Genomic DNA, 26098 nt, shown 5'->3' on the forward strand with positions numbered 1-26098 from the left:
ATGGCTGGTTGTCTGCAAAGAGGAAGGCTAAGTGCAGCAGGAGCAACTATGAAGTGCCTGTTTATATTGATTTCATTAGGATGTTGTCTCTCTAAAGTGGATGCAGACCCTTTCGAAGCGGCTTTCCTCCAGAGGCACCGACCTGGACCTACTGCTGAAACAATATTGGTAGCCAACAATGGGATTAGAGTTCCCTTTGGACGCTCAGTTTATCTGGACCCTATCAATGACCTTGTGACTGAAGTGCACACAGGAGACCGCTGTCACATAACCGTCCTGGACAATGACCCACTGGCCCAGAGACCTGGAATGCTTACACCCAAGAAGTTCCCCTGTGCCTTTGGAGCAGAAGAGGTAAAATATACTCACTTTGGTTCCAGGAGTCCAAGCAAAGACCACATAAAACTACAGCTGAGGTATGACTCCCACACAGACACAGTGGTGGTTCCATTCATTCTTGAAGTAGAAGTGGTCTTTCAGCAACTGGAGGTTGTTACTCGTAACATGCCTCTGGTTGTGGACAAGCTCAATGGGCTAAGCAACCCAATTAACAAGAAAACTTTGGAGTTTGCGTTTGAAGATGGTGTCACTACATGTAAGGCGACCACACTGGTTGGTGCAGGCAAACTTCCCAGGTATGGTAGTCTTACTGATAACTCCGTTAACGGTCACATGATTAATTGTGATGATTTTGTCAAGAAGGGAATTCAGTATCAGCACACGGCAACCACCAACTCTCCTAACAGAGACTATATTCCAATGCTAGTGGAAGTACAAGATAATGATGGCAATACTATTCAACAGGAACATTTCCAGATAATGGTTAGAATCAAAGAGGGCACTGAAAATACACCACCAAAGCCTAGCTTTATATCTATGATGATGATGGAGATTGACCAATTTGTGATGACAGCCATTACTTTAGATATGCTGGCAGCTGAGGATATTGAAACAGACTCTGATGAATTAATCTTTAACATAACATCTCCCCTAGGCTATCAGCAGGGCTATATTATCAGCACAGATGATCAAAACCAGCCAATCACGTCTTTCCATCAGAGAGATGTTAAAGACTTGAAAATCGCTTACAAGCCTCCCTCTGAGGATTCAGACGTAGAAAGAATTTTCCAGATTGAATTCGAAATTGTTGACACTGACGGTGCTGTTTCTGATCCTTTTGCATTCATGATTGTTGTGAAGCCAATGAACACTTTAGCTCCAGTGGTAACCAAAAACACAGGACAGCTGCTTTTTGAGGGTCAATCAAGAACACTATCCAGTTTACAAAATTTAGAGATTAGCGATGAGGATAATCTTGATGATGTGAAGATTACAGTTGTTGATGGCTTAAAACATGGAGACCTGACAGTGCTAGGGTCTCAAAGAAAATTTTTCACACCAGCTGATCTAGATGCTGGCATTGTTGTGTACCAGCATGATGGAAGTGACACCTACAGTGACAATATTATATTCAGAATGACTGATGGCAGTAATGAAGTAGAGTTTTTATTCCCCATCACAATTGCCCCCACTGATGATGAACCCCCCATTATAAACGCAAACACTGGTATTGTGCTTTTCAAGAATGAAGTGATGCAAATCTCCCCCTTTATCCTGAGTGCAACTGACATTGACTCAGAGGATTCAACAATTAAATTCATACTAGAAGCGCCATACTCAGACATCGGTGAGCTACTCCTCAAGCAGGTGGAGCCTCCTCCGGATCCATCTGTGTGGAAATTTAGTCCAACAGATGAGATGTTTGAACAGGTGGTGACAGAATGGTTTCAGCAGGATATTCTGGATGGGAAGTTGTTCTATCGTCACAAAGGACCTCATAGTACCACAACTGTGATTGACCAGTTTGTCTTCAGAGTCCAGGATGACAATGACCCACCAAATCAATCAGGAGAGCACACATTCACCATTAAAATACATCCAGTGGATGACATTCCTCCAGAACTTTACCCTGGCACCACATTACACATGGAAGTCAAAGAATACGAGCTGACATTTTTCAAGAAAAAATATCTACGTTACACAGATCTGGACTGTGATGACAGGGATCTTAAGTATACCATCATCAAACCTCCTACTGACACAGATGGAAATAACCCTGTTCCTCTTGGTGCTATTGTGCTGACTGATAGTCCTGACATCACAATCAGTGAGTTTACACAAGCTCAGGTCAACCACCACAAAGTGGCATACAAACCCCCAGACCAAGAGCTTGGTATTACTCCCAAAGTGGTCCAGTTTACATTCAGTGTGGAGGACACTGCTAGCAATTCAGTTGATGGACTGTTTACAATCTTTTTACAACCTGTTGATAACAAACCCCCTGTAATTACTAACACTGGTTTCACTGTTCTGGAGCGAAATACTTATATAATAACCAAAAATGAACTGGATGCCTCTGACCAGGACACTGAGGATGAGAACATTAAATTTACAGTGACCCAGATTCCCAGGTTCGGGCAGCTGCAATATTTAGGAATCGACATGACTAATGGCCAGACATTTGTGTTGGAGGACATTGAAAATAGCCGACTGGCCTACATTCACAGTGGTGAAGAATCTCTTCACGATGTCATTAAGCTGGACATTAGTGATGGCTTCCATGAAGTACCCATTGTTGTCAAGATCAGCATCAAGCCAGTCGATGATGAAACTCCAAAAATTATGTTACCGGCTGGTTTGTTAGGTGCATCTATTGATGTACTTGAGAATGGCGCAACAGAAATCACAAGTAATGTCATCCAGGGTCGTGATGAAGACACAGATGACCTCATGCTGACTTTCATAGTTGAGGAGCCTCCTAGGCTAGGAGAAATAATGGTGAATGGAGCTCCAGCTGAGCGCTTCACCCAGCAAGACATAATCAATGGTGTGGTCGTCTATGTTCACACTAGTGGTGAAATTGGTCCCATCAAAGAACATGATTCCTTCAATCTTACCATATCTGACATGTCAGAAGAATGGGTTGTTGGTGGCAACAAAGTCCAAGGGGTCCGTGTCCACGTCACCATTCTCCCTGTAGACAGCATTCCACCTATAGTTAATGTTGGCAGCCAGTTTGTAGTAGTTGAGGGTGAAAAAAATGTTATCACATTAGAGCACATTCAAGCTGAGGACATTGACACTGATAATGATGATATCTTGTGTACTATTATCGTTCAGTCCACATCTGGCTATGTGGAGAACATCTCTCCAGCTCCTGGCTCTGAAAAATCCAGAGCAGGCACTGCCATCACTGCATTCACCATTGGAGATGTTGGTCTAGGTCACATCTATTATGTCCAAAGCATTCACAAGGGTGTGGAGCCAGTGGAGGACAGATTCACTTTCCGCTGTTCAGATGGCATTAACTTTTCAGAAAGGCACTTTTTCCCCATTGTCATCATCCCAGCCAATGACGAAAAGCCAGAGATTTTCATTCGTGAGTTTGTTGTCATGGAGGGGATGAGCTTGGTTATTGACACTCCTATTTTGAATGCTGCTGATGCAGATATCCCAAATGATGAATTATTTTTTGAAATACTTAAAAACCCAAAACATGGAAACATAGTTCATCAGTTGAGCACTGGAACACTACCAGTGGTGAAATTTACCTTAGAGCAGATCAAGGAGGCTTCCAATATTGTTTATGAGCATGATGACTCTGAAACCAAGGAAGACAGTTTTGAGATTCGACTCACTGATGGGAAGCACACTGTTGAGGAGAAGGTCATTATAATGGTCATTCCTGTTGATGATGAAACCCCAAGAATGGCCATCAATGATGGCCTGGAAGTAGAAATCGGAGAAACCAAAGTGATAAGTAACAGAGTTCTGAAGGCCACAGATCTGGATTCTGAAGACAAAGAGCTTACTTACATTGTCCGCTACGACCCTGGCCAAGGCTATCTTCAGAGAATTACCAAACATGGACTTGTCATTGGCAACATTAGTATCGGAATGAATTTCACTCAAGATGAACTTGACAGACAGTTGATTCAGTATGTTCACACAGGCCAGGAGGGTATTCGTGACCTGCTAAAGTTTGATGTAACCGATGGAATCAATCCCCTCATTGATCGCTACTTCTACATTAATATTGGCAGCATGGACATGGTCTTCCCTGATGTTATCAACAAGGGTGTGACCCTCAAAGAGGGAGGTAAGGTCACCTTGACCACAGACCTTCTCAGCACAACTGACATCAACAGTCCAGATGAATATCTAAGTTTCAGCATCACCCGTGCTCCTAGCAGGGGCCATCTTGAAAGTACCGATCTCCCAGGGGTGCCCATCTCCACCTTCACTCAGCTGCAGCTAGCTGGCAACAAGATCTACTATATCCATACATCTGATGATGAAGTGAAGATGGACAGCTTTGAGTTTGAGGTGACAGATGGCTACAACCCTGTCTTCCGCACCTTCCGTGTATCCATTACAGATGTTGACAACAAGAAGCCAGTCTTGACGATCAACAAGCTGTTGTTGGGGGAGGGAGAAACCAAGCTGATCACACCCTTTGAATTGACAGTGGAGGACCGTGACACACCAGACAACTTGCTGAGATTTGTTGTGACTCAAGTGCCAGTTCATGGTCAGCTTCTGTTCAATGGAACGCAAGTCATTTCATCATTTACCAAACAGGACCTAAATGAAAACCTTATAACTTACAGGCATGATAGCACAGAGACAAATGAAGACAGCTTTTCTTTCACAGTTACTGATGGGACTCACACTGAATTTTATGTTTTCCCTGATACTGTATATGAAACTCGTAAGCCTCAGGTGATGACCATTCATATCACCACGGTGGACAATGGAGTGCCTCAAATCGGTGTAAACAAAGCAGCACCCACTCTTAGGGTCCTTCATACTGGACACCTTGGATTTTTGATTACCAGCAAAGCTCTAAAAGCTGAGGACAGAGACAGCCCAAACAAAGTGCTTAAGTATGTTGTAACGGAGAATCCTCTTCACGGTTTTATCATGAATTCTGCTTTGGGCAATGATAGCATCAATTCCTTTTCACAGGGTAAGTTATTCTAATTTACCTTTTTGTTTTCTGAAATATATTATGCAAAACCTGTCACTGTTATTTAAGGTTTATTAATCTCCAACTTCTCATACTCTATCCTTTCTACTTATTAGCTGATATTGATGACATGAAGATTTGCTATGTGCTTCTTGATGGGTCCAATGCCACAAGTGACATATTCTACTTCACAGTGGAAGACAATGGTAAGAATGCCTCTTCCTTGTCCCTTTCATTAACTGGAAGTGTCATGTGTCACTAAAGCTGCTGTAGGAATTTCAAAGCTTTCAGTTGTTCATTTAAATCAATTTTGCTGAAGGGGACTTTTCTAGGTTGGTTAATAATTAGCAGAGTATTTCTTTTTCAGAGTCAGTTTTAACCAATGTTTGATGCTTCAGTGCTTCTTAATTTTATGTGGTCAAAATGCCAACACTTTCTGAGTTTAACTGTCAGGTTTGGAAATCAGACTGTATGCCACCTCGTCATGACACACACAAACACACATTCAGACATGAAAAAGGAAACAATGATTAATCAAACAATGATTAATCAAAGAATCTTTTTCAACTTGGATGAGCCTGGGCAAGTTGGTAGAGCTTTGGAGGTGAGTAAATAATAGCATTTGTCTAATGTGGAGTCCAAGAATTTCCCAGTAACCTTTAGCAAGACTAGTCTTTTTTTTAATCCATTATTTAATTTTTACTTGCATTCAATGTTAATTCATATGATCAGCACAAACAAGGTTGTTCATCTTTATGAAATCCTTAAATGTAAACTTAAAAAGGAGCAGACATTTGCTTGTAGTTTAACTGATGGCACTTTAACTGCGTAAGAACTGGAGCATGCACTAGGCCTGACACTGCATCTCTTTGGGAGCATTTCAGCTGGAGGCAGTCACTCCTATAAGAGCCTAGAAAGATTCACATTTTCAGAGACCTAGCCAATATAATACCAGTCAGACATGGACCCAAAAGAATCCGGTACTTTTTGAGTACATTTTACAAATCTCAGATTGACACACTACGATGTCTAAAATTCATATAGGCTATACAGTAGCTAATGGATAGGAATGGAACAGGTTCACATCCTAGCTGGAGGCATATTTACACACTGTATACATTTCTCAAAGTAACTCTCACCTTCTTTTAAGACTGACTTCACAATCTTTATGTGTAGGGTTCCAGAGGGCCCAAAGCTATAAATAAATAACAGTAATTTTAACCTATAATTAACCTATTTTTCCCTTTCCAATAAGTTTTTCATGGTTTCTGTTTGAGAAACCTGCAAAAAACATGTTTGCACTCAAATTAAAAAAAGGAAACTGATCTAAACACAGGCACTATAGCTTGCATGCTACAAGAGGATACACTAACACACACATCCATGTATAGATAATAATAATAATAATAATTCATTTTATTTGTGGGCGCCTTTCAAGACACTCAAGGACACCTTACAATAATAAAATACATAATTAAACAGAGGGGGGGGGGGGGGGGAAATACAACAACACCACAATAAACAATAATACGAAAAATCAATACCCAATGACACAACTAAAATCACTCAGGATAAGCCAATCTAAAAAAAATGAGTTTTAAGACGTGATTTAAAAATTGAAAGACTAAGGCTATTACGTATATCTTGAGGTAAGGTATTCCAAATCGTCTGAGCAATACGACTAAAAGCTCTACTTCCCATGGTAGTCAAACGTATAGATGGTACAACAAGAGTCACAGAAGCAGAAGACCTGAGGGATCGGGTAGGTACATATACATGAAGAAGTTCACTCAGATATGAAGGTGCTAAATTATGAAGAGCCTTATAAGTAAAAAGTAAAATCTTAAATTGAATACGATATCTGATTGGAAGCCAATGGAGGTGCCTTAAAACTGGAGTAATATGCTCATTTGACGGTAATCGTGTAATAATCCGAGCTGCCGAATTCTGAACCATCTGAAGTTTATGAATAAGTTTCTGTGAAACACCACTAAGCAGAGAATTACAGTAGTCAAGTAGATCAGAGTTTCTAAGGCCAGAAGGAGTGAAGACGAGGTGTGAAGAGAGAATTGCTGTTATGGATACCAGCAGAATGCTAGTCCTAATAGTTAAGAGTTATGTGCAGTGTGAGCCAGGTGGTAATATTTCAATTGCTGTTCAATTCTTTCTATAAAGTAATCAGTTGCTGTTGGACAACACACCTACAGTACATTTGACTTTATTTATTTTAACTTTATGTAACATTTTCACCCAGTTTGCTAAGCTAAACCACAAAGGACTTCATTTTGATGCCCAGCTACCATTTTAAGTAACGCTTATGTATCTATATCATTTTTAAACAAGCCCTTCCATCTACTTGCTTAGTAAGTGTAATAAGATCAGAATGAATTTCAAACAGCCTATAGGTTTCAACTAAACAAATACACTTTGAATTCACCAGACTTTGTATAATTAGTTACTGGCTAGTTGCCAACCATATAATTAATGTATTAGCCTTTAAACAAACTTAATAGTTTAACTTACATGTGCTGTCAGTGTTCACATAAAACATACTTCTATAAAGTACAAGCTTAGGTTTCATAACAGAAATTACGCTGTTTGTATTAGGGACATAACTTATATCCAAAGCAACGTTACATGATCATTTGTTAGATGGTGGAATGCATTTCCTCTGAGATTTGTGGCACCAGCTACACTGACCCGAGTGTAGAAGTCATTGCAGAAAGGGATTTGTGTGTCAAGGAGCAAAGATCTACTAACAGATCTCCTTTCAAAGATCTCTCTATGCCTGGCTGAAACTCAAAGCCATTACAAGATATGCTGAAAACCCTGGGGCTTCCCCTTGCCTAGTTCCTCTTTTGAGCTGTAGAAGATGGAGAAGATCATACTGCTAGGTTGGGTTTGGATTTTCTTCCAGCAATTACTCAGGATAATCAAACATGAGTGTTGGTTAAAAGCCAGGGAGAAAGGCTCAGTTGCAAAACCTAGTGAGGCACCATAGGTGCTCTGCTGGCTAATTTCTAAGGAGGCATTACATGTACAGTATCAGCTCTACAAAGTCTCTCTCAAGTTTTGTGGTTTCTTTTTCATAGACGTCTGCACCTAATCTGTGTGTCAGACATGTAAACACCAAAAAGATTTACTGGTCTTTGGTGCCAGTGGCTGCCACAACCACACAGAACACAGGAATCACATCTCCATTGCTCTATTTCCTCCTTGCAACTCTCATATTTGCTAGAGGGTATGATGTATGTTTATGGGGTTATTCTTATCTCTCACAGATGGCAGAGTTTTTCTTGTGATATGAGCCTTGAGATCACCCTATGGTGCCTTTCCCTCTTAAGAGTACTTTCTCTTGATCTCTCTTCCTCTGCCTGCCACAGACAACTTAGGCGACTGGTGTCAAAAGGGATGTGGCTGGTCTACCATGCCATAATTCATCACCCTGCAGTTTGGGGATCAGGTGCCTGGTTTTTGCAGATGTCACGTGGACAAGTACAGTACCTGCCAGTGTCCAGTTGTCAAATATTCCCTCAGTGGAATGCCTGGAATTACATGAGGCGCCTAACATAGACTTCCAAGCTTGGTGCTTGTGAGACGCCATTATTAGATGCAGAGGAAATGGCCAAAGCTTCTCAGGTCAGAAAGATGTGACCCTTATTTGAATATGACTTCATGTTACCTCGTGAAACCAGATGGGGTCTAATCTGAAGCATGGTCATACATTTTCATGTTTAGGATATTTAACATGGCCCTAGTTCTTAAAAGTATAAAAGGATATTGATGTGCTAGGCCAGTTTAGTCTTGCAATATGCCTCTGGCAGTGAATGTTGACATCCTCCAGCATTCCCTCCCATGCCTGAGGCTCTACACATCTATTGACCTGTGGCACTGAGGTGAAGATCTATCAGAACTATCAAAATCTATACTTACCACGGAGTCCTTACATGTAACACATTAATCTTTCTACAAGCAAAACCCATTTTGATCCATCATCTGGTGGGCCTAATTCCTTAAAACAAGAAACTATATAAAATTTACATTTAAAAGTGGGAAATATGGTTATTATAATTTTGTTGTGTGTGTTGGGGGGAGGTGGGTGTTATTTTAAGCATAATAGCAATAACGCCAATTAATTCCTTGGGGAATTATTACTGCCAACTTGAAACAAAGACTGGTAAAGGGATAGTTCACCCAAAATGAACATTCTGTCATTAATTACTCACCCTCATCTAGTTAATAACAAAAATTGGTCCCTATAGTATATTACCATGAGGGGAAAAAAAAAATTCAGAAGCTATTAGTGTTAACTTTAATTATTGTTGGTTCAGGTCTTTTCAAGTTTTATTTGTTTGTTTGTTTTTCTGCAATATCAAAGGATGTGACCATTACTTAGCCCTGCATTCTTTCTATATATTATTGCAGTCATAAATACCTCAAGAGCTTCAGAGTTCAGACATCCCTCTGTGACGCCTCAACCCATTAAATGAGTTAGTACCACTCAGTGACGCTGCTACTTACTGGGCTTTACTGCCGCTCCATCTTATATCAGAAACCTTTAAATTAAATACTTTGTAACACCACACACTGCTATTGCATTGCTCCAATTCTCATGACATATACTGAACTAAAAACAACATTCTGAGAAAACAGTCCGAAACACTCATGAGAAAACATTCTGCCTTCAAGGGAGACACTTTTGTGTTGTTTGTTCATTGCAGACACAAATCCCCCTAGAGTGTAGAAAGAAGCAGAAAGAACCATGACAGTGGGTTTGGGCCACCCAGACAGTGCCTGCTGTCTGCTTCAGTTGTTGCTCCCATGCACAGATAAAAGCTGACAAAAGGGCTGAACGAGGGAGGGGATAAATGCAGGGAGTGAGGATACAGCTGTTAGTTCCCACTCTTGGAATCTGAAAACCACTAAGAAATGTTGTGAGAAAGAGAAGGAAAAGTGCACAGTCAGAAAACTGAGGTGGGCTACACAGTCACTGTTAAACAGCACCTGCCTTCCAAACATAGCAATAAAACTATTTAGGAAATTGCCCCAGGTGACTGTCAACTCTGACGGCTGAATTAACTCTGGAAATAACAGTACATTAGTGATAGTTGATCAAAACATCAGTTGCAAATGCATCTGTTTAGACTGCACGCTTATAAAGCTCTGTTCCGAAACCCAGTAAACTACAGAGGCAGACACTAACACAACGCAATACAGCTAAGAAAGTGTCATTTTTTGGTGAAAGTTTGGAAAACAAGAAGATTTTACACAGTAACTTTTTAGGGCTGTCAAAGTGAACATCAACTCCAAAAATATAAAAATTAAATGTCTAACGCACAACTAACCAATTTGATATTATTAACTTTTTATTATCATTATTATTATTTTTGCTTTCTAAAGAGACAATGATTGAATGGTATTTATTGTGAAACATGTTTTTTGCTATTTAAAAATGTTTATCATTACTCTAATAGAGAGTTAAAAACATCAACATGGCTTTAGCACAATGACAAATAAAAGATCATTTAATTTCTATAATTAATTAATAATTATAGAATTATTTCTATAATTAATTTCGATCATTTACTAAACAATTTATGTTAACTTTATAATATCACACACTCACAAACTGGTCTTTAAAAAATGTATAGCTGTCTTTGTTTTGAGACGAGGTCTTTGGCAAAAACCCAAACATGAAAACCCCTTAAGTACTATTACAAACATCTAATAAACTGAGTATATTATTCCTAATTTATACTCACTACAGAGTATTGTGCCTTGTGATTGTCTTATTATTTTATGTGTTTAATTGCTCTTACAGTACCTATTAACATTTGTTCATATTTTTATATAGAATAATCATGACAAATTATTTCTATGCATGGAATTTATAGAATAGAGGGACCACTGTCTCCACTGCAAGTGGAACTATTTTCCATAATCTTGCAGACATAGTGCCCTTATCCAGGGCCAGAGAAATGTCATAAGGCCTCCGCGTCTCACAGGTGACTGCTGTATTCTAAACTGAAAGAGAGCCTTCAGTCTGCATGTTATCCGTTTGATAATCCTCTGATGCAGCCTCACTAAGCTCAATATCAGTTCATACTCAAACTGGGCAGTATGCCTGGGAAAATTTTCTCCTGAAGAAAGAGGAACTTGGCTGAGCTACGATATTGTTCCCCTTCCATTAAGCCTTTGAAATGTGCTTCATTTTCTTCACATTGTGTCTTTGCTGGGTGTTTAATTATCAGCTTGTTTTTAATACTTGTTAATGTGCTCAGCTATGCAGTTAGATCTTAGTTGGTGCATCTGTAATGTGCCACTGTATTCACACTCCTGTGAAGCTTAACGAGAGATAAAACATCTCATTTGAATGAGGCTCCCTCGCATCTTCTATGTCAATCAGCTTCAATGTGTTTAATGACTCTTCAGCAATCTAGGGCAACGATAAAAATGATAAATGAGTTCTATATTTTTAGGCAGAGCTGTCAGACACTTGAGCTTGGTCAAGGCCAATGCTGTCATGTCAAGCTGAGTCGTTTCCTAAACTGAGAAGAGGGTGGTAAAGAAGAAGACCAATGGAGGACATGATGCTGTTTTATTGATTACTATAAATCAATCTCACAACATCGGTTTCAAACAGATGTTTTTTGACGCATCTTGTGATTTGAACTACAATATTGCTTCTGCATACGCTCACATCAAAAGAGCAATTATACTTTAATCTGATTACTCAAAATGATAATTAGTCACTGAGGTGTGTATGATTTGATGGAAAAGAGCTGGAATGTTTCTAAAATTTAGAATATATTTCCATAGCTCTATCTATTAAAAAGAAAAAAAAAAGTTAAAATACCAGAACACTATCTATTTTGTTTATCTTGGATCTGGAGATGGCACATTTGTAAGTGTAGCACGTATGCAAGTCTTGGAGACAAAAGATCAGACTGTCTTCTTTATGATCTCTACTGCCATTTTCATCTCTTTCAACTCTCCATCTTTTGTGTTAATCTGCACCAACCACAATTTTCCACAACTGCCTTCTTTACACTATCCTGGTATGGGCTTTCGGCATTAACCTGACACCTCGTTGGACTCATTCTTCTTGAACCTCATTCAGCTACCGACAAAAGTAGTAAGAAAGATGGCAGTGTGAACATGAAATATTGAGTATTGATTTTACAGTAGTAATGAGGGAAAGACAAAAAAGGGTGGAGAACGTCAATAGAAAACGAAACCACCCTAGGACATCCACAAGCAGGAGGCAGGATCAAGTTGCGCTCATTTTGGCCCCTCTTTATTTTTACATATCTGAACTTGAAAGAGATGAATCTTTAGCAAACTGCATGTTCTCAAGGTGCTCAAATATACACTTTGTCTTTTTTTCATTGTGCGTCATTAAATTCATTGTGCTTTTCTCTGTTTGCAACAAAGGGGGCAACAAACTGAAACCACAACCGTTCCGTCTAAACTGGGCCTGGATTTCACTAGAAAGGGAATACTACATTGTGGATGAGGATGCAAAGTTTCTGGAGATCACTCTCAAACGCCGGGGATACTTGGGAGAGACATCATTTGTCAGTAAGTATCTATTAAAGTGATGGTGTTACCCTACAAATCAAAATCTTTTTTCTGTTACAAAATATTTGTTTAGGCCTATATGTTAAAATGACAGGACTTGTGCGGAGGTTTAACAAAACACAGCTCATTAAATATTGGAATCCTAATAAAAAACAAAACTGCACCTCCCTCGTTGTCATGTCTGTATATATTTATAGATAGTAAACAATGCTTATTTGCAGCTGTTATAAGTTGGTCTTTCTGTGTTTGGTATTTTCACAGCTCTGTAACTATGACTTACAATGTCTTAAATTGTACCACAGCCTTTTACTGTTCATTAAAGTATATAGTTATAAAGTAGTCAGCAGATATCATAAACTGTTCACTCAGTTTGAGTAACTAAATAATCTAAATAGTGTTTTCCATTTTAAAGGCATTGCCACCAAAGATGGTACAGCAAAAAAGGACAAAGACTTCCGTGGCAAAGCTCAGAAACAGGTCCAGTTTAACCCTGGCCAGACATCCGCCACCTGGAGGGTGAAGATATTCATCGACCAAGAATTTGAAACTTCAGAGATGTTCGAAATCCAGCTTTCAGAGCCAGTGATGGCTGTTCTTGAATACCCTGATACAGCCACTGTGGAGATTGTAGATCCTGGTGATGGTAATAAAGCCATGTTTAATGATTTCCTACTTTGTCTATGTACTATAAAACACATATTGCTTCCAGAGTGTTTGCACCACAATGATTGATTTTTAAGCACTGGAACTTCTCTCTTTTCAGAGTCCACAGTGTTCTTCCCTCAAGCAGAATATCGTATAGAAGAGGATATAGGAGAACTATTAATCCCGGTGAGAAGATCAGGAGACGCCAGCCAAGAACTAATGGTTATTTGTTACACACAACAAGGTGAGCTCTACAAAATTATCACACAATTACCTAATGACAGGATTATTCAAATATTGCCTATTACAAATTCACCTGTACTTTTTGTGTATATTCTAACAATGTAGTACTTGAAAGTCTGTTCGTATAAAAACAGAACTCCTTCTATACAGGCAGTGCAACTGGAACCACCCCCAGCACAGTGCTCTCCTATTCAGACTACATCACAAGAGCCGAGGACCACACCAGCGTCCTGCGTTTTGAGAAGGATGAGCGGGAGAAGTCATGTCGCATCATAATCATTGATGACTCCCTCTTTGAGGAAGAGGAGAGCTTCAACGTGTCCCTCAGTATGCCGATGGGTGGCCAAGTGGGAGCCAAGTTCCCCAGTGCCAAAGTGGTAATCTTGGCTGACAGTGATGATGGTGAGTTGGCTAGAACTATATAATAACAGTTTTCCAGTTCTATGTCACAAGTCTTCAGTGTCACATGATCATTTCTAGTTTGTGCTCAATTATTTCTTATCACAGTTGAAAATGGTTGCCCTGCTTAATATATTTTAAGGGAACCTTTTTTTCAGGATTCTTTGATAAATAGGCATTTTAAAAGAACAGCATTTATTTTAAATATATTTTTTTGTAACAATATATTTATACACACTAGTGTATGTGGGACTGAGCCTATATACCTATAATAGTGTAAGCCAGACTAACTATATTCTGTGCATTTTATTTTTCTTAACCACAAAGTGCTTTCATGATTGATATTGGAGTTTAAAAACAACTTACTCATCCTCAAAGACACAAAACCGTCTCCTCCATGTTCTGTGGTTATATTGGCATCTTACCTGTTTCTTTATAGTTGCTCTTTTATTACACATGCTTTGAAACCATAAGTAGCCACAGAACAATCCATCTTTACTTTGTGGTCATACCACTGTTGTCCTTGGCAGCATGGTAGCACGATAACCCAAAACAAGTTGAAGGAGCACAATTGAGGCCCCTATGACCTTTGCCACGACCCATAAACCTCAGCAAGGGACCTGAAAGAGCTTTGTGAACATCCTGTCCATGCAGGATTTAGGGTTTATATCCATTACTCAAAGTAACACAGTCCAAACAAGTCATCTTTGAATTCAGTACGTTCAAAGATTAATTCAGGAATTCACCATTCAAAGCATAGCTTTTTATCTTTTAATTTTCAATTCCTCAGTGCTTTCTTCAATCATAAAAACAGTCTAATAGTTGCAAACAGCACCATCAATAACAGTCCCATCCTCCACAATTTGGGAAAATACCCCAAAAGATATTTATGTGTAAATAATGTATGTACATGCCTAGACTAAAGAAGTGAAGATTAATGTGCATATTGTAGTAGTTCAGCGTCTTGGTGGGTCTGGAAGGGCCTGGTAGTATATTTGTGTCTATTTGTAGGGGGGGTGGGGACTTTGTTGGATAGACTTGTGGTCTGGATGCCAGCCAGAGTTGGAATCTTTTTGTTTTGTCTCCGACTTGTTGTCTATGGAGGTGTCACTACTCTCTTTTTCTTTGTACGAGCCCCTCAGACTTACGGCCTCTTTCCCCGCCCTGAAAAGCCCTCTCCCCTCTGCATTCATTTATTATGAGCTGATGCCGATATCGCTCTGGGAGCCTCTCAGACCTCCCAAACACACACACACAAACATAGACACTCACCCAAGTGCATGTTGACTGGAGTAGACTCAACCGTCTGGTTTCATCACTAAGACAGGACGTTGGAAATAATGGTAGGTTTCCTGTGCTGTCATGAGGGTGATGGCAGATCCAGATCTTTGTCTGAAGCACTAATGGGTCAAAACATCTCTGTGAAAGATAAAACACAACTTAACAATTTTGAGAACAATGGATTTAAATGTCATTTTAGCTGCTGGAAAGGACACCTCCTCTCGGCTTCTGTTTTACTGAAGGTACTGCAGGGTCCAAAAGTCTGAGACCACATTGAAAATCTTGGACTCCAAACGTTATTTAAACTTGGAAAATAACAGCGTTTAAAATGGAAAAAATGCTTACGAAATAAAATGAGTGGAAGTTGACTGATCTTTCCTCTCGGTACAGAGCCATCTTTCTATTTTGGAGAGACCGAATACACGGTGGATGAGAGTGATGGTTATGTGGAGGTGAAAGTGTGGAGAACTGGAACTGACCTTTCAAAGACAGCCACCGTCACAGTCCGTTCCAGAAAGAGTGACCCTGTTTCAGCAGAAGGTAAAGAGTGTCAGTCAAAAACAGTTGCTGATATATGATTTTTACCTAACAAAAAAAGGCAAAAAATAACTTTCATACACATGATTTTTTTTCTCCCCCACTCTTTTCTCTCCCTCCCAGCGGGTCTAGATTATGTGGGAATCAGCCGTAACTTGGACTTTGCTCCAGGTGTGACCATGCAAACGTTTCGTGTGACTATTCTCGATGATCTTGGCCAGCCAGAGCTGGAGGGACCAGAGACGTTTGAGTTGGTGCTGCGTATGCCCATGAATGCAGTCCTTGGAGAACCTAGCAAAACTGTCATCACCATCAATGACACCGTCACTGACTGTGAGTAAAGGAAAACAAATGAATAAATAATTGCTAACATTTTTTGTTTGTTTGTTTGTTTGAGAAGACATCAAACTGCAGATAAAATGTGTATTAGTGCCAATCAAAAATTCTAAATATAGTTAGTTGAGTGATACTGGTTAATTAATAAATGCTGGATTTTTCTGCAGTGCCCAAAGTCCAGTTTAGAGAGGCAGAGTACAAGGTAGATGAGGCTGATGGAGAGGTGAAGGTAATGGTGTACCGCAGTGGCGACATCAGTCAAAGGTCCACAGTCCGCTGTTACACTCGCCAGGCATCTGCCCAAGTCATGATGGACTATGATGAACGACCAAATAATGACGCGTCTATCATCGTGTTCCTACCAGGTCCGTTTCTTTTTTCAACCTGTTCCTCATCCAGCCATTCAGCCACCTATAATTTCATGATTTGCTCATCTTTTATATCTGCATGTTTACAGGAGAGATTGAGAAGCCATGTGTAGTGACTTTAGTGGATGACACGATTCACGAAGAGGATGAGGAGTTCCGCTTGGTTTTGGGCACACCTAAGAGCAAATCACCATATGGAGCTGCTGTAGGAGAACAAAAAGAAGCTCTGGTCACCATCACCGACCATAAAGATAGTAAGTATTCTTTTTATCCTTATTCGTGACACATATCTGCATAAAGGTCTTGATGAGCTTCTCTCACAGCAAACAAAACTAATTTTCCACTGCAGAGTCCATCATCAGGTTTGCTGAGATCAAATACAGTGTTAGAGAGCCACAACTTCCTGGAGAGATCGGTGTAGTGAAGATTCCTGTCCTACGTCAGGGTGACACCTCCAAGGTCTCTGTGGTGAGAATTCACACCAAGGACGGCTCTGCGACTTCAGGAGAGGACTACAATCCCCTTTCTCAAGGTCAGCAGATAACCCATGAAGGCTTCAAAATATAAATTCCATAAGATGCCATACTATTATCAGAAATTATTTTACCATGGTCAACAAAACCTGCAACATCCTGCTCAAAAAGAGTGGAGAATTTACACAGTTACAGATAGGCAAAACGGTTATCTATTTCCTTTCTGTATATCTTTGTTTGCATGTCCTTACAGATGTGGAGTTTAAAGAGGGTGAGACAGAGCATGTGGTGGAGATCCAGGTTCTCTATGATGGACAAAGAGAGATTCGTGAGGCTTTCACAGTTCACATGAAGCCTGACGAGTATATGGTGGCTGAGACACAGGTCAGAGACCATCATCTCTAAAAATACCCCCAGAGATGCCACATCGCACAGACACACGCTAACGTGACTCTCTTGCTAAAATAGCCACGCGGCAGCTGCCTCTGTCAGCAGGAGCCAATCGTTGTCTCCAGTCTCTTTCAGAGGAGTCTGTATGATGTAAATGGGCCTCAGTAGACACAGTGACCTATAAACTGAGTTATCCACTGAACTTGTATAAAACATTTTACAGTCAAGTCCTTAGAGCCATTTTGGGGGGCTTTTTGCTATTTTGTTGACAGTCAGAGTCTGAGAGATTGCAGGAAATGAAATTGAGAAGAGTTCTTGAACTTGGGTCGCCTGCACATAAACGTCACACGTTCAGTCTCTGATTGAACATTTAAAATGTGTTCGGAGCTTTACATCTTATACTACTATATTGAACTTTTTAAGATTTTAAGAAGTTTGTAAAAATGTTCCAAAGTAGCATTCTTGACAACAAATTCAAGAAGTTCTCAAATATATTCTTAGAACATATTACTTTTTTCTAAGAAGAACATGACAGGCTTTGGTGTTATTTCACTGTATGGCAGTTGTTGCTGAAGACTTGCTGCACGATCAACTCATTGAAAAACACTTTAAAAGCCATCTTTTTGAATTGCCAGCAGAGTATGGCAACAATCATAATAAGCATACACACTATTTTTGTCATGACAGGCTTTACAGGATTTTAGCATTCACCATCTTGTTTTTTAATGTGCTGTGCATTACAAATAATATTTTTTTAAAGAGCCCGTCTCAAACTCTTGCATTCATTTACGCTCTCTGTTTATATTATCAATTTGCCTTCAGTGCACTCATGCACATCTAGTTAATAGTAATATGCATTGTGGCTAATGATGTAATGCTTAAATATTTGGAACAACCCAATAAATTCATAACAAATCTTACATTTGGGTATTTAAGACATTACTTTAACTTTACTAACAATATTTTGTAAGACAAAAAGTTTTGTCTTTAGAAAAAAAGAACACAACATATTCTTAACTTTTGTTAAGAATACTTTTATTCTTCAGAATGTTTTGTGAAACCAACCTCTGAATTAAAATGACCAATATTTTGTCATAAACATGTCAACTTAGTGCTTCCTTTGAAATAAGGTTCATAGTGAGTTGATAGTTTTTTTTTACAGCTGTTTATGTTATAGTACGATTGACATACTGTTTTTCCTAAAATGAGATTGGTAGCCTAAATAGTTGTCTTTTCCTCTCTTAACTTTTGTAGATGAATAAGGCTATTGTGTACATCGAAGAGATGAACAGTGTGGCTGATGTCACATTCCCAGCAGTGCCTCAGGTGGTGTCCTTGCTGTTGTATGATGATACAATTAGGGCCAAGGACAATCCCCACCCTCCAACCGGCTATCCTGTTGTGTGCGTTACGGTGAGTGACTCCAGAGATGTCAGTTAATTCCAATTAATCACTGTCCTTTTCATTTTTTTTTTTTAAATTTATTAATACATTTAATTTTTTGTATAAAAAAGAAAATATTGGAGTGTACAAAAAGTTTTGAAATCTTGCAAATGGAGAAGGTGAAGTGACCTCATCACATAAAAAAGCCAGTCTCAGTGAAAAATAACTGAATGTTGTCATTAAAAATTATGGGTGGATATAATAAATCTGCAGTTTTAGTCTCTCATTCTCTCAAAAAAAAACCACAGTAATTCTGATATTTTCTTGTGTCCATGTTCTATCAGGCCTGCAACCCCAAATACTTTGACTTTGACAAGACTGGCTCCATTTGCTCAGTGGAGAACATCAATGACACAATGACTCAGTACCGCTGGATGGTTAGTGCCCCTAGCGGACCCAATGGAGTCACCAGCCCCATGCGAGAAGTGGACACCAACACCTTCTTCACTAACACCAAGTCCATAACATTGGACTCCATCTACTTCCAGGCTGGTTCCCGCGTGCAGTGTGCCGCCCGAGCCTTCAATGCCAATGGAGATGCTGGGCTTGAGCTCAGTTCTCCTATTGTGGTCATCAGCCGAGAGGAGGGTGAGGCTCTTGGTTCTTAATTCTTTAAGAATTACTAATTAAACAAAGCACAGGCTTTTGTTTTTGTTTGTTTTGCTATTTTCTTGGGTATTGTAGGAAAATGAATAAGACTAAAAGTTAATGAATTTGTTTCCCATCTTTAGGCCTGTGTCAGCCTCGTATACCTGGCACAGTTGGTGCTGAACCGTTCTCAGCTAAAATCCGTTACACCGGCCCGGATGACCCTGACTACCCCAATTTGATCAAACTCACTGTTACTATGCCTCACATGGATGGTAAATGACCACCTCCATCACAAACAATGCACTGTTAAGTAAGTAAATGTCAAAGAAAATGTCTAAAAAGTCCAGGATATTAATCTCCACACTTTTCCTTAGGCATGCTGCCCGTTATCTCGACACGTCCCCTTTCAAACTTTGAGCTAACCCTTAGTCCAGATGGCACACGAGTAGGTAACCACCGCTGCTCTAACCTCTTGGATTTCAACGAGATCCAAACAGCACATGGTTTCATCACTGACACCACAAAGAACCCAGAAATTATTGGTGAGACTTTACCGTACCAGTACAGTGTGGCCATGCGTAGCACTAATTCCCTTCGATTCTACCGCAATCTTAACCTGGAGGCATGCCTGTGGGAGTTCAGTAGCTTCTACGACATGTCAGAGCTGCTGAATGACTGTGGAGGATCCATTGGCACAGATGGACAGGTAAGGATTTCAAGAATTTGTGTCATTCAAAGCTATAATATTATCGATATTGATGTTGAATCAATATTTTGAGCCAAGATAATTTGTAAAATAAAGTAACATCACCAAAAAAAACAAAAAAAAAAACAACAACAAAAAACAGCAACAACTATCAAATTCTATAAACAGTTTATACTGTTTGAATGGTTGGGGTCTGTAAGACTTGTTAATGCTTCTGTCTTATGCTGGATTTATTTAATAAAAAAATTCAGAAAAACACTAATATTTTGAAATATTAAATAATATATATATATACACAATTTTCTATTCTAATAATATATACTTTAAAATGTAAAAAGCAAAGTTGAATTTTCAGCAGCCATTACTCCAGTCTTCAGTGTCACAATGATCCTTCAGAAATCATGCTGCCCAAGAAACACGTCTTATTATTAATGCTGTAAATAATTGTGCTGTTTAATTTTTGTGTACAAACGGTCTCCTTTTTTATCAGGATTGCCAAGAGAAGAGCATTTATTTGAAAAGGAAATCTTTTGTAACATATAAATGTCTTTACTGTCACTTTTACACAACTTAATGCATCCTTGCTGAATATATAATTTTTTTTATATTTTATATGTAAATCATTTTATGTTAAATACTTGTATTTTTTATTTTTAAGCTGCTTGTCAAAATGATTAACATCTGATCAGTCTAAATGAGCCACATCTTATCAAAGAAACAAATATTTAAATATGAATAAATGATACATATAAAAAAGTAAATAATTTTTTTTTCAGGAAATACAGTTTGTTATAGAAAAAAAGAGATATCTGCAAATGTTCATCATAAACATCTTCATACAGAGACTGAAAAATTCTAAGAGTATTAGAAAATGTATTTTCAGCTTCAACTCGCAAAAACAGCTCTAGACTCAGAATGTTCTTGAACACTTTACACATACATCTTTAATGTGTTTTCCTATGTTCCCGTGTCTGTAGGTGTTGAATCTTGTTCAGTCCTATGTAACCCTGCGGGTGCCTCTGTTTGTGTCCTATGTCTTCCACTCTCCCGTTGCGGTTGGCGGCTGGCAACATTTTGACCTACGGTCTGAGCTGAGGCTCACCTTTGTGTATGACACTGCCATCTTATGGCAAGATGGTATTGGAAGCCCACCAGAGGCTGAGCTGCAAGGTAATACTTAACTACAAGTGATGCATCATAAACTCAAAGAAATTAAAATGGTGAAATAACATAGACATTAATGCACGTTTTAAAACATCAGTCTATATCAGTCTTTTTCTCCACCTAAAACTTAAATGAAAATCACTATAACCTGTCTGATGTTGTTATTTGTGCTTTTATTTTATAGGTGCCATGTATCCCACCAGCATGAGAATAAATGATGAAGGCCGTCTTGTTGTCAATTTCAAGTCTGAGGCTCGATTCAGGGGACAGTTTGTCATGTCTCACCCAGGTAACCCAAAATACACAGACACAGGTGCAGATGAACACAGACACACACTCATATCAGTTGACAAGTTCTCACTGTGCTGTCAAACTCTGTCCCAAAGAGAAAATCTATAAGCTACAATACAGTGTGCCCCCTACTGACAGTAAACGTCCTACTGCCCTCTACTGGTGGTGAGTGACAATATATTAAACAAACTTTTTTCCCCATTCTTACATCTCACTTAAAGTGAAAGTGACGTGACATACAGCCTAGTATGGTGACCTATACTTGGAATTCGTGCTCTGCATTTATCCCATCCAAAGTGCACTCACACAGCAGTGAACACACACACACTGTGAACACACACCCGGAGCAGTGGGCAGCCATTTATGCTGCGGCGCCCGGGGAGCAGTTGTGGGTTCGGTGCCTTGCTCAAGGGCACCTCAGTTGTGGTATTGAGGGTGGAGAGAGCGCTGGACATTCACTCCCCCCACCTACAATCCCTGCTGGCCCGAGACTCGAACCTGCAACCTTTGGATTACAAGTCCGAATCTCTAACCATTAGACCACGTTAATTAAAAAAAGAAATGAAAACAAATGATTTGGAGACTTTGTGCTGTGGATGGCCAAGACAATTCTGATTATGTTTTTTACAGTCAAAAACATGTTTACTGTTCAAGAAAGTTATAATCGAGTAACCGCAGTTCGTGACAAACAGGCGTATTGTTAGCATTAGTTATACTAATAATACATTTTATGGCCTGGTTGTAACATTTTTTTATTAATGCAATGAATGGACACCATGTAGGTCTTTATAACGATAAACGATCTCTGTCTCAGTTATTTCTCGGTCTCCCTGACTCTGAGCTCTACTCACTTCGCTTGTAAATGTAAACATGATTAGTTTAGACCGGATTTGTTTTGGCGCACTTTTGTCGCAATTTATTTCTCATGTGGCGCCTTGTTGGAAATACTGTCTCAAAAATGACCTCATTGCGATGCATTTCACACCTGTTTTTCAGATAGGCTATTTCAGATATCTTTTTGTTATTACTTATTGTAATTTTATTGATAAAATAAACTACACAATTTCTAAACCATAGTAATAATACATTTTATAATTTTCTAAATGCGTCAAAATACTGTCAAATATTATTTTAGATGAATATGACTAAAATAAGTCATGTTTATTTGGACATTTTAAATGTCTGGGATTTGTATTGGCTTTCAGGAACCACTTTGTCCTCCATGGTAATGTCAGCGGACCACTCTGGACTCACATTCACTCTCTCCCTGGTCAGAACTGAGCCCACTTACAACCAGCCCATGCAACAATGGAGCTTCGTTTCTGACTTTGCTGTAAGTTCAAGTCCGGTTTTTTACCTTTAGTTTCTTTTAGATTGTATGAATATTAAAAAGGTAAACTGATCATATGTGTGTGTGTAGGTGAGGGACTATTCCGGCACCTATACTGTGAAGCTGATTCCATGCATTGCTTCACCTAACGGAGAGTTCAGCATACCCCCTGTGTGTCACCCGAGGGAGCCCCTCACCTTCGACATGGACATCCGCTTCCAACAGGTTGGTTTCTCTTTTTCATTCTGAAAAGTTGGTTTGATCATTTATTCAATTATATACTTACTATACGGTTAGAGCGTGTTCATCTAATTACCAGTCACAATGACTATTTAAGCATGATGCTTATTATTTTGTGCTGTTTCTCAGGTGAGTGACCCTGTATCTGCAGAGTTCAGTTTGAACACACAGATGTTCCTGCTGTCAAAGAAGGAGATGTGGCTGTCTGATGGCTCCATGGGCTTTGGAGAGGGCACAGACACTGCCTTCATGGAAGGTACTAGAATCCAAGAGCGATATAATATGCTTATTTAAATATTAGTTTAGGTGAAAATAGTTGAACTACTAATTCATACAGTTCCTGCCTTGAGAGTGAAACTTCATTCCGATCGGTTCCCCTGTAGGTTCGAACATCTATGGTCGAGTTATGGTGGACCCAGTGCAGAACCTGGGCGACTCTTTCTTCTGCAGCATAGAAAAGGTGTTCCTCTGTACTGGCACAGACGGCTACGTGCCAAAGTACAACCCTACTAATAAAGAGTATGGATGCCTGGCTGACGCTCCATCCTTGCTGTATAGACTCAAGATCCTGGTATGTAATTCATTTAACCTCATACCTTCTTGCTTTACTACCTTTCATACAAATGTTAATTGTGAATGTAAATCTTACCATTATGTGGGGGGGGGGACTTTTATATATTTTTTTTTATTTTTAAAGTTTAAAATGCATCTTTGAACTTTAGGACAAAGCACAGCCAGAAACTCAAGCCACCGCCTTTGGAAATGTCCATTTCGATGCCAGCCTTGCTGTGGATACCCCTGGAGCCCTGTCTTTGGTCCGACAACCTGGATCAGATGGTTTCACCCTATCATCATCTCCACTCTTCCAGGTCAGAGACTCACCATGTTTTATTACCATAGTAAAACCCAAATTTGAACCAGAATCTTTAGCATTCTTTCATGTTTGACTCATCAGGTTACTGCTGGCCGTGAATGGTTCATCCACACCATCTACACACTCCGTTCTAAAGAGAACGCCAGTCGTGGTAAAAGGAGCCTTGAGTACCACCACGCTATATCCTCCATTGCTGACTCTGGCACCCACTCCCGAAGTCGACGTGCAGTACCCGATCCAGAAGCTTTCGAGATTGGTTCTGAGAATAATCGAGGAACCAACATTCAGCGCATTGCCCTGGATCGCTCAAACCGACTAAGAGTGAGTCAGCCATGGGGTCAGGAAACCTACCTGGAGCACCCTCTGGTGGAAGGGAGCCTGGGTAAAGGTCCTGGTTCAGATTCCCCTCTTCCCGCTGGCATGTCCACATTGCTGGGGGTGGCTGGGCTCATCCTGCTGGTATGCCTGGTTGTAGTTCTGGTGGTTCTCTTGATGCGACGCAAGAGAAAAGAGAAAAAGTACCCAACTTATTCCACTTCATCCTGCACAGCTTACAACAGGGAGCCCATGAGACACAATGTGGACAGCTCTGAGGTTTAAACAGCCCCTGTTCACTGTTCATTAAGACATGCCAAAACTAACTCTCACTATGGTGCTTTTCTTCTCAAGAAGCAGTTGAAGTTGAGGAGACAGAAAGATTATGAGATCTAAAACCTCAAATGACAACATCCAATATGTGGCTCTTTTGGAGGTTTCCACAGCTTCAATGAAGACTTCTTGACTCCAAAACTCTTCATATTACTTGGTCAAACAAAAGGAAGTTGCTTGTTGCCTTTTACTTAAGATTAAGTTTGAGCTTCATAGTACTAATATTACTTTAGCGTGCTTCCATCGGTAGATCTGTGAACCAGAATTGGCAACAGTGAACCTGCTCAGACAAACAGAGCAAATCTGTGCTTCAGCTTGTGTCAAACTCGAAATGAGTTATAGATAAATCATTCATTCATTATAAAGTAAAAAAAAGTTCCATTGTAAACTAGAATAAAAGGTAAAATTACTTTGGCATGAATGCATACGTTGGGCATCAAAAGCCTTATTCAACTACCCAGGCAATTTAAACTTGTTCAAGATCATTGGGCTTTTTTTTTTTTTTGGGTCCATTGGGTCCATTTTATTTTCATTCAATCTTTCATTCAAATTTTCATTACAGTTCTTCTGAGTGAGTGTGTTAGATTTAAGCAAATTGAAAGAGGCTTCTTCGAACACTGTTGTAATAAATGTATCTATTTTTATAATGTTCCATGACATGAAATGCTGTGCACAAGAGCACAGGTCAGCGTTCCCACATGACCGATATGTAGCTATGCAAAGGGAGCGTGATGTTTAATATTATTAATTCAAGTTTGTAACTATTCAGAATGTACTTATTTTTATACCTTTTCAGGATGTTAAAATGTGGTTCAGAATTACACAATTCGGTGTGTACACAGCTGCCTATTAAATATCTGGTAAAAGGAGAGATTGGTGTCGTCAAAAAAAACTTGAAAACGTGTGAACCACGTACTTTTTTCATTTAAAAATCATTACAGATTTACAAACTCAAAGCAAATAATGTTGAAAATGCAAATTATAATTTCAAATTGTTGCTCGTTTTTTTTTGTTTGTAGTTTCCCAATCGATATTTGTTTCAATTTATTGTTTAATGTTGGTTATTGCTCAGTGTATTAGAATTAAATTGTCAGACACAAACCAAGATTTTTTCCACCAATATTTTGTAATATATATCTCACCCTGTATTATAAAAAGGACTAAATATCAAACAACTCCAGGACACAAGTTTTAAACCCAACAGATTTAAAGAAGTCTGTGTCAGCGAATACACCATTAGCCTTGTGTTTGAAAACAGCCGTTTTATTACCTGTATGTTTTTGATTATTATTTAATGTCATTTTCTTTTTTGCTGATGAAAAGAATTCTGTTAAGATACTTGGATCCTTATTACATTATAAAGTGCCTGTTAAGATAAATGCCTACTATACCCTGTGACGAGTTGAATTTGTATCATTTCAGCTTTCATAAGATCATTCAAATGTTCAAACTGCATTGAATAAGGTGTGATTGCAGTTGAGGCTCTCTTACATGCAGAGGTATCTATCAGGACACCATTGATGATTTAA

General features: G+C 39.3%; 1 protein-coding gene across 1 annotated transcript; it reads left to right on the top strand.

Annotated features, from left to right (window-relative positions):
- On the top strand, positions 1-25964 carry LOC306873702 (FRAS1-related extracellular matrix protein 2-like; the record flags this gene model as incomplete). The annotated part of the gene is made up of 24 exons (XM_079423173.1): positions 1-5029; positions 5146-5235; positions 12464-12610; positions 13023-13253; positions 13374-13499; positions 13649-13900; positions 15569-15718; positions 15839-16048; positions 16219-16416; positions 16509-16673; positions 16769-16951; positions 17146-17276; positions 18537-18695; positions 19010-19313; positions 19457-19588; positions 19691-20022; positions 21000-21192; positions 21371-21475; positions 22683-22810; positions 22898-23032; positions 23177-23303; positions 23431-23618; positions 23770-23916; positions 24003-25964. The coding sequence occupies 24 exons, from the start codon at positions 1-3 to the stop codon at positions 24519-24521; spliced, it is 9381 nt and encodes a 3126-aa protein (XP_079279299.1). The 3' UTR covers positions 24522-25964.
- Positions 25965-26098: the final 134 nt, after the last annotated feature.

This window comes from Barbus barbus (assembly GCF_936440315.1).
Source record: "Barbus barbus genome assembly, chromosome: 8".
Taxonomy (NCBI): domain Eukaryota; kingdom Metazoa; phylum Chordata; class Actinopteri; order Cypriniformes; family Cyprinidae; genus Barbus; species Barbus barbus.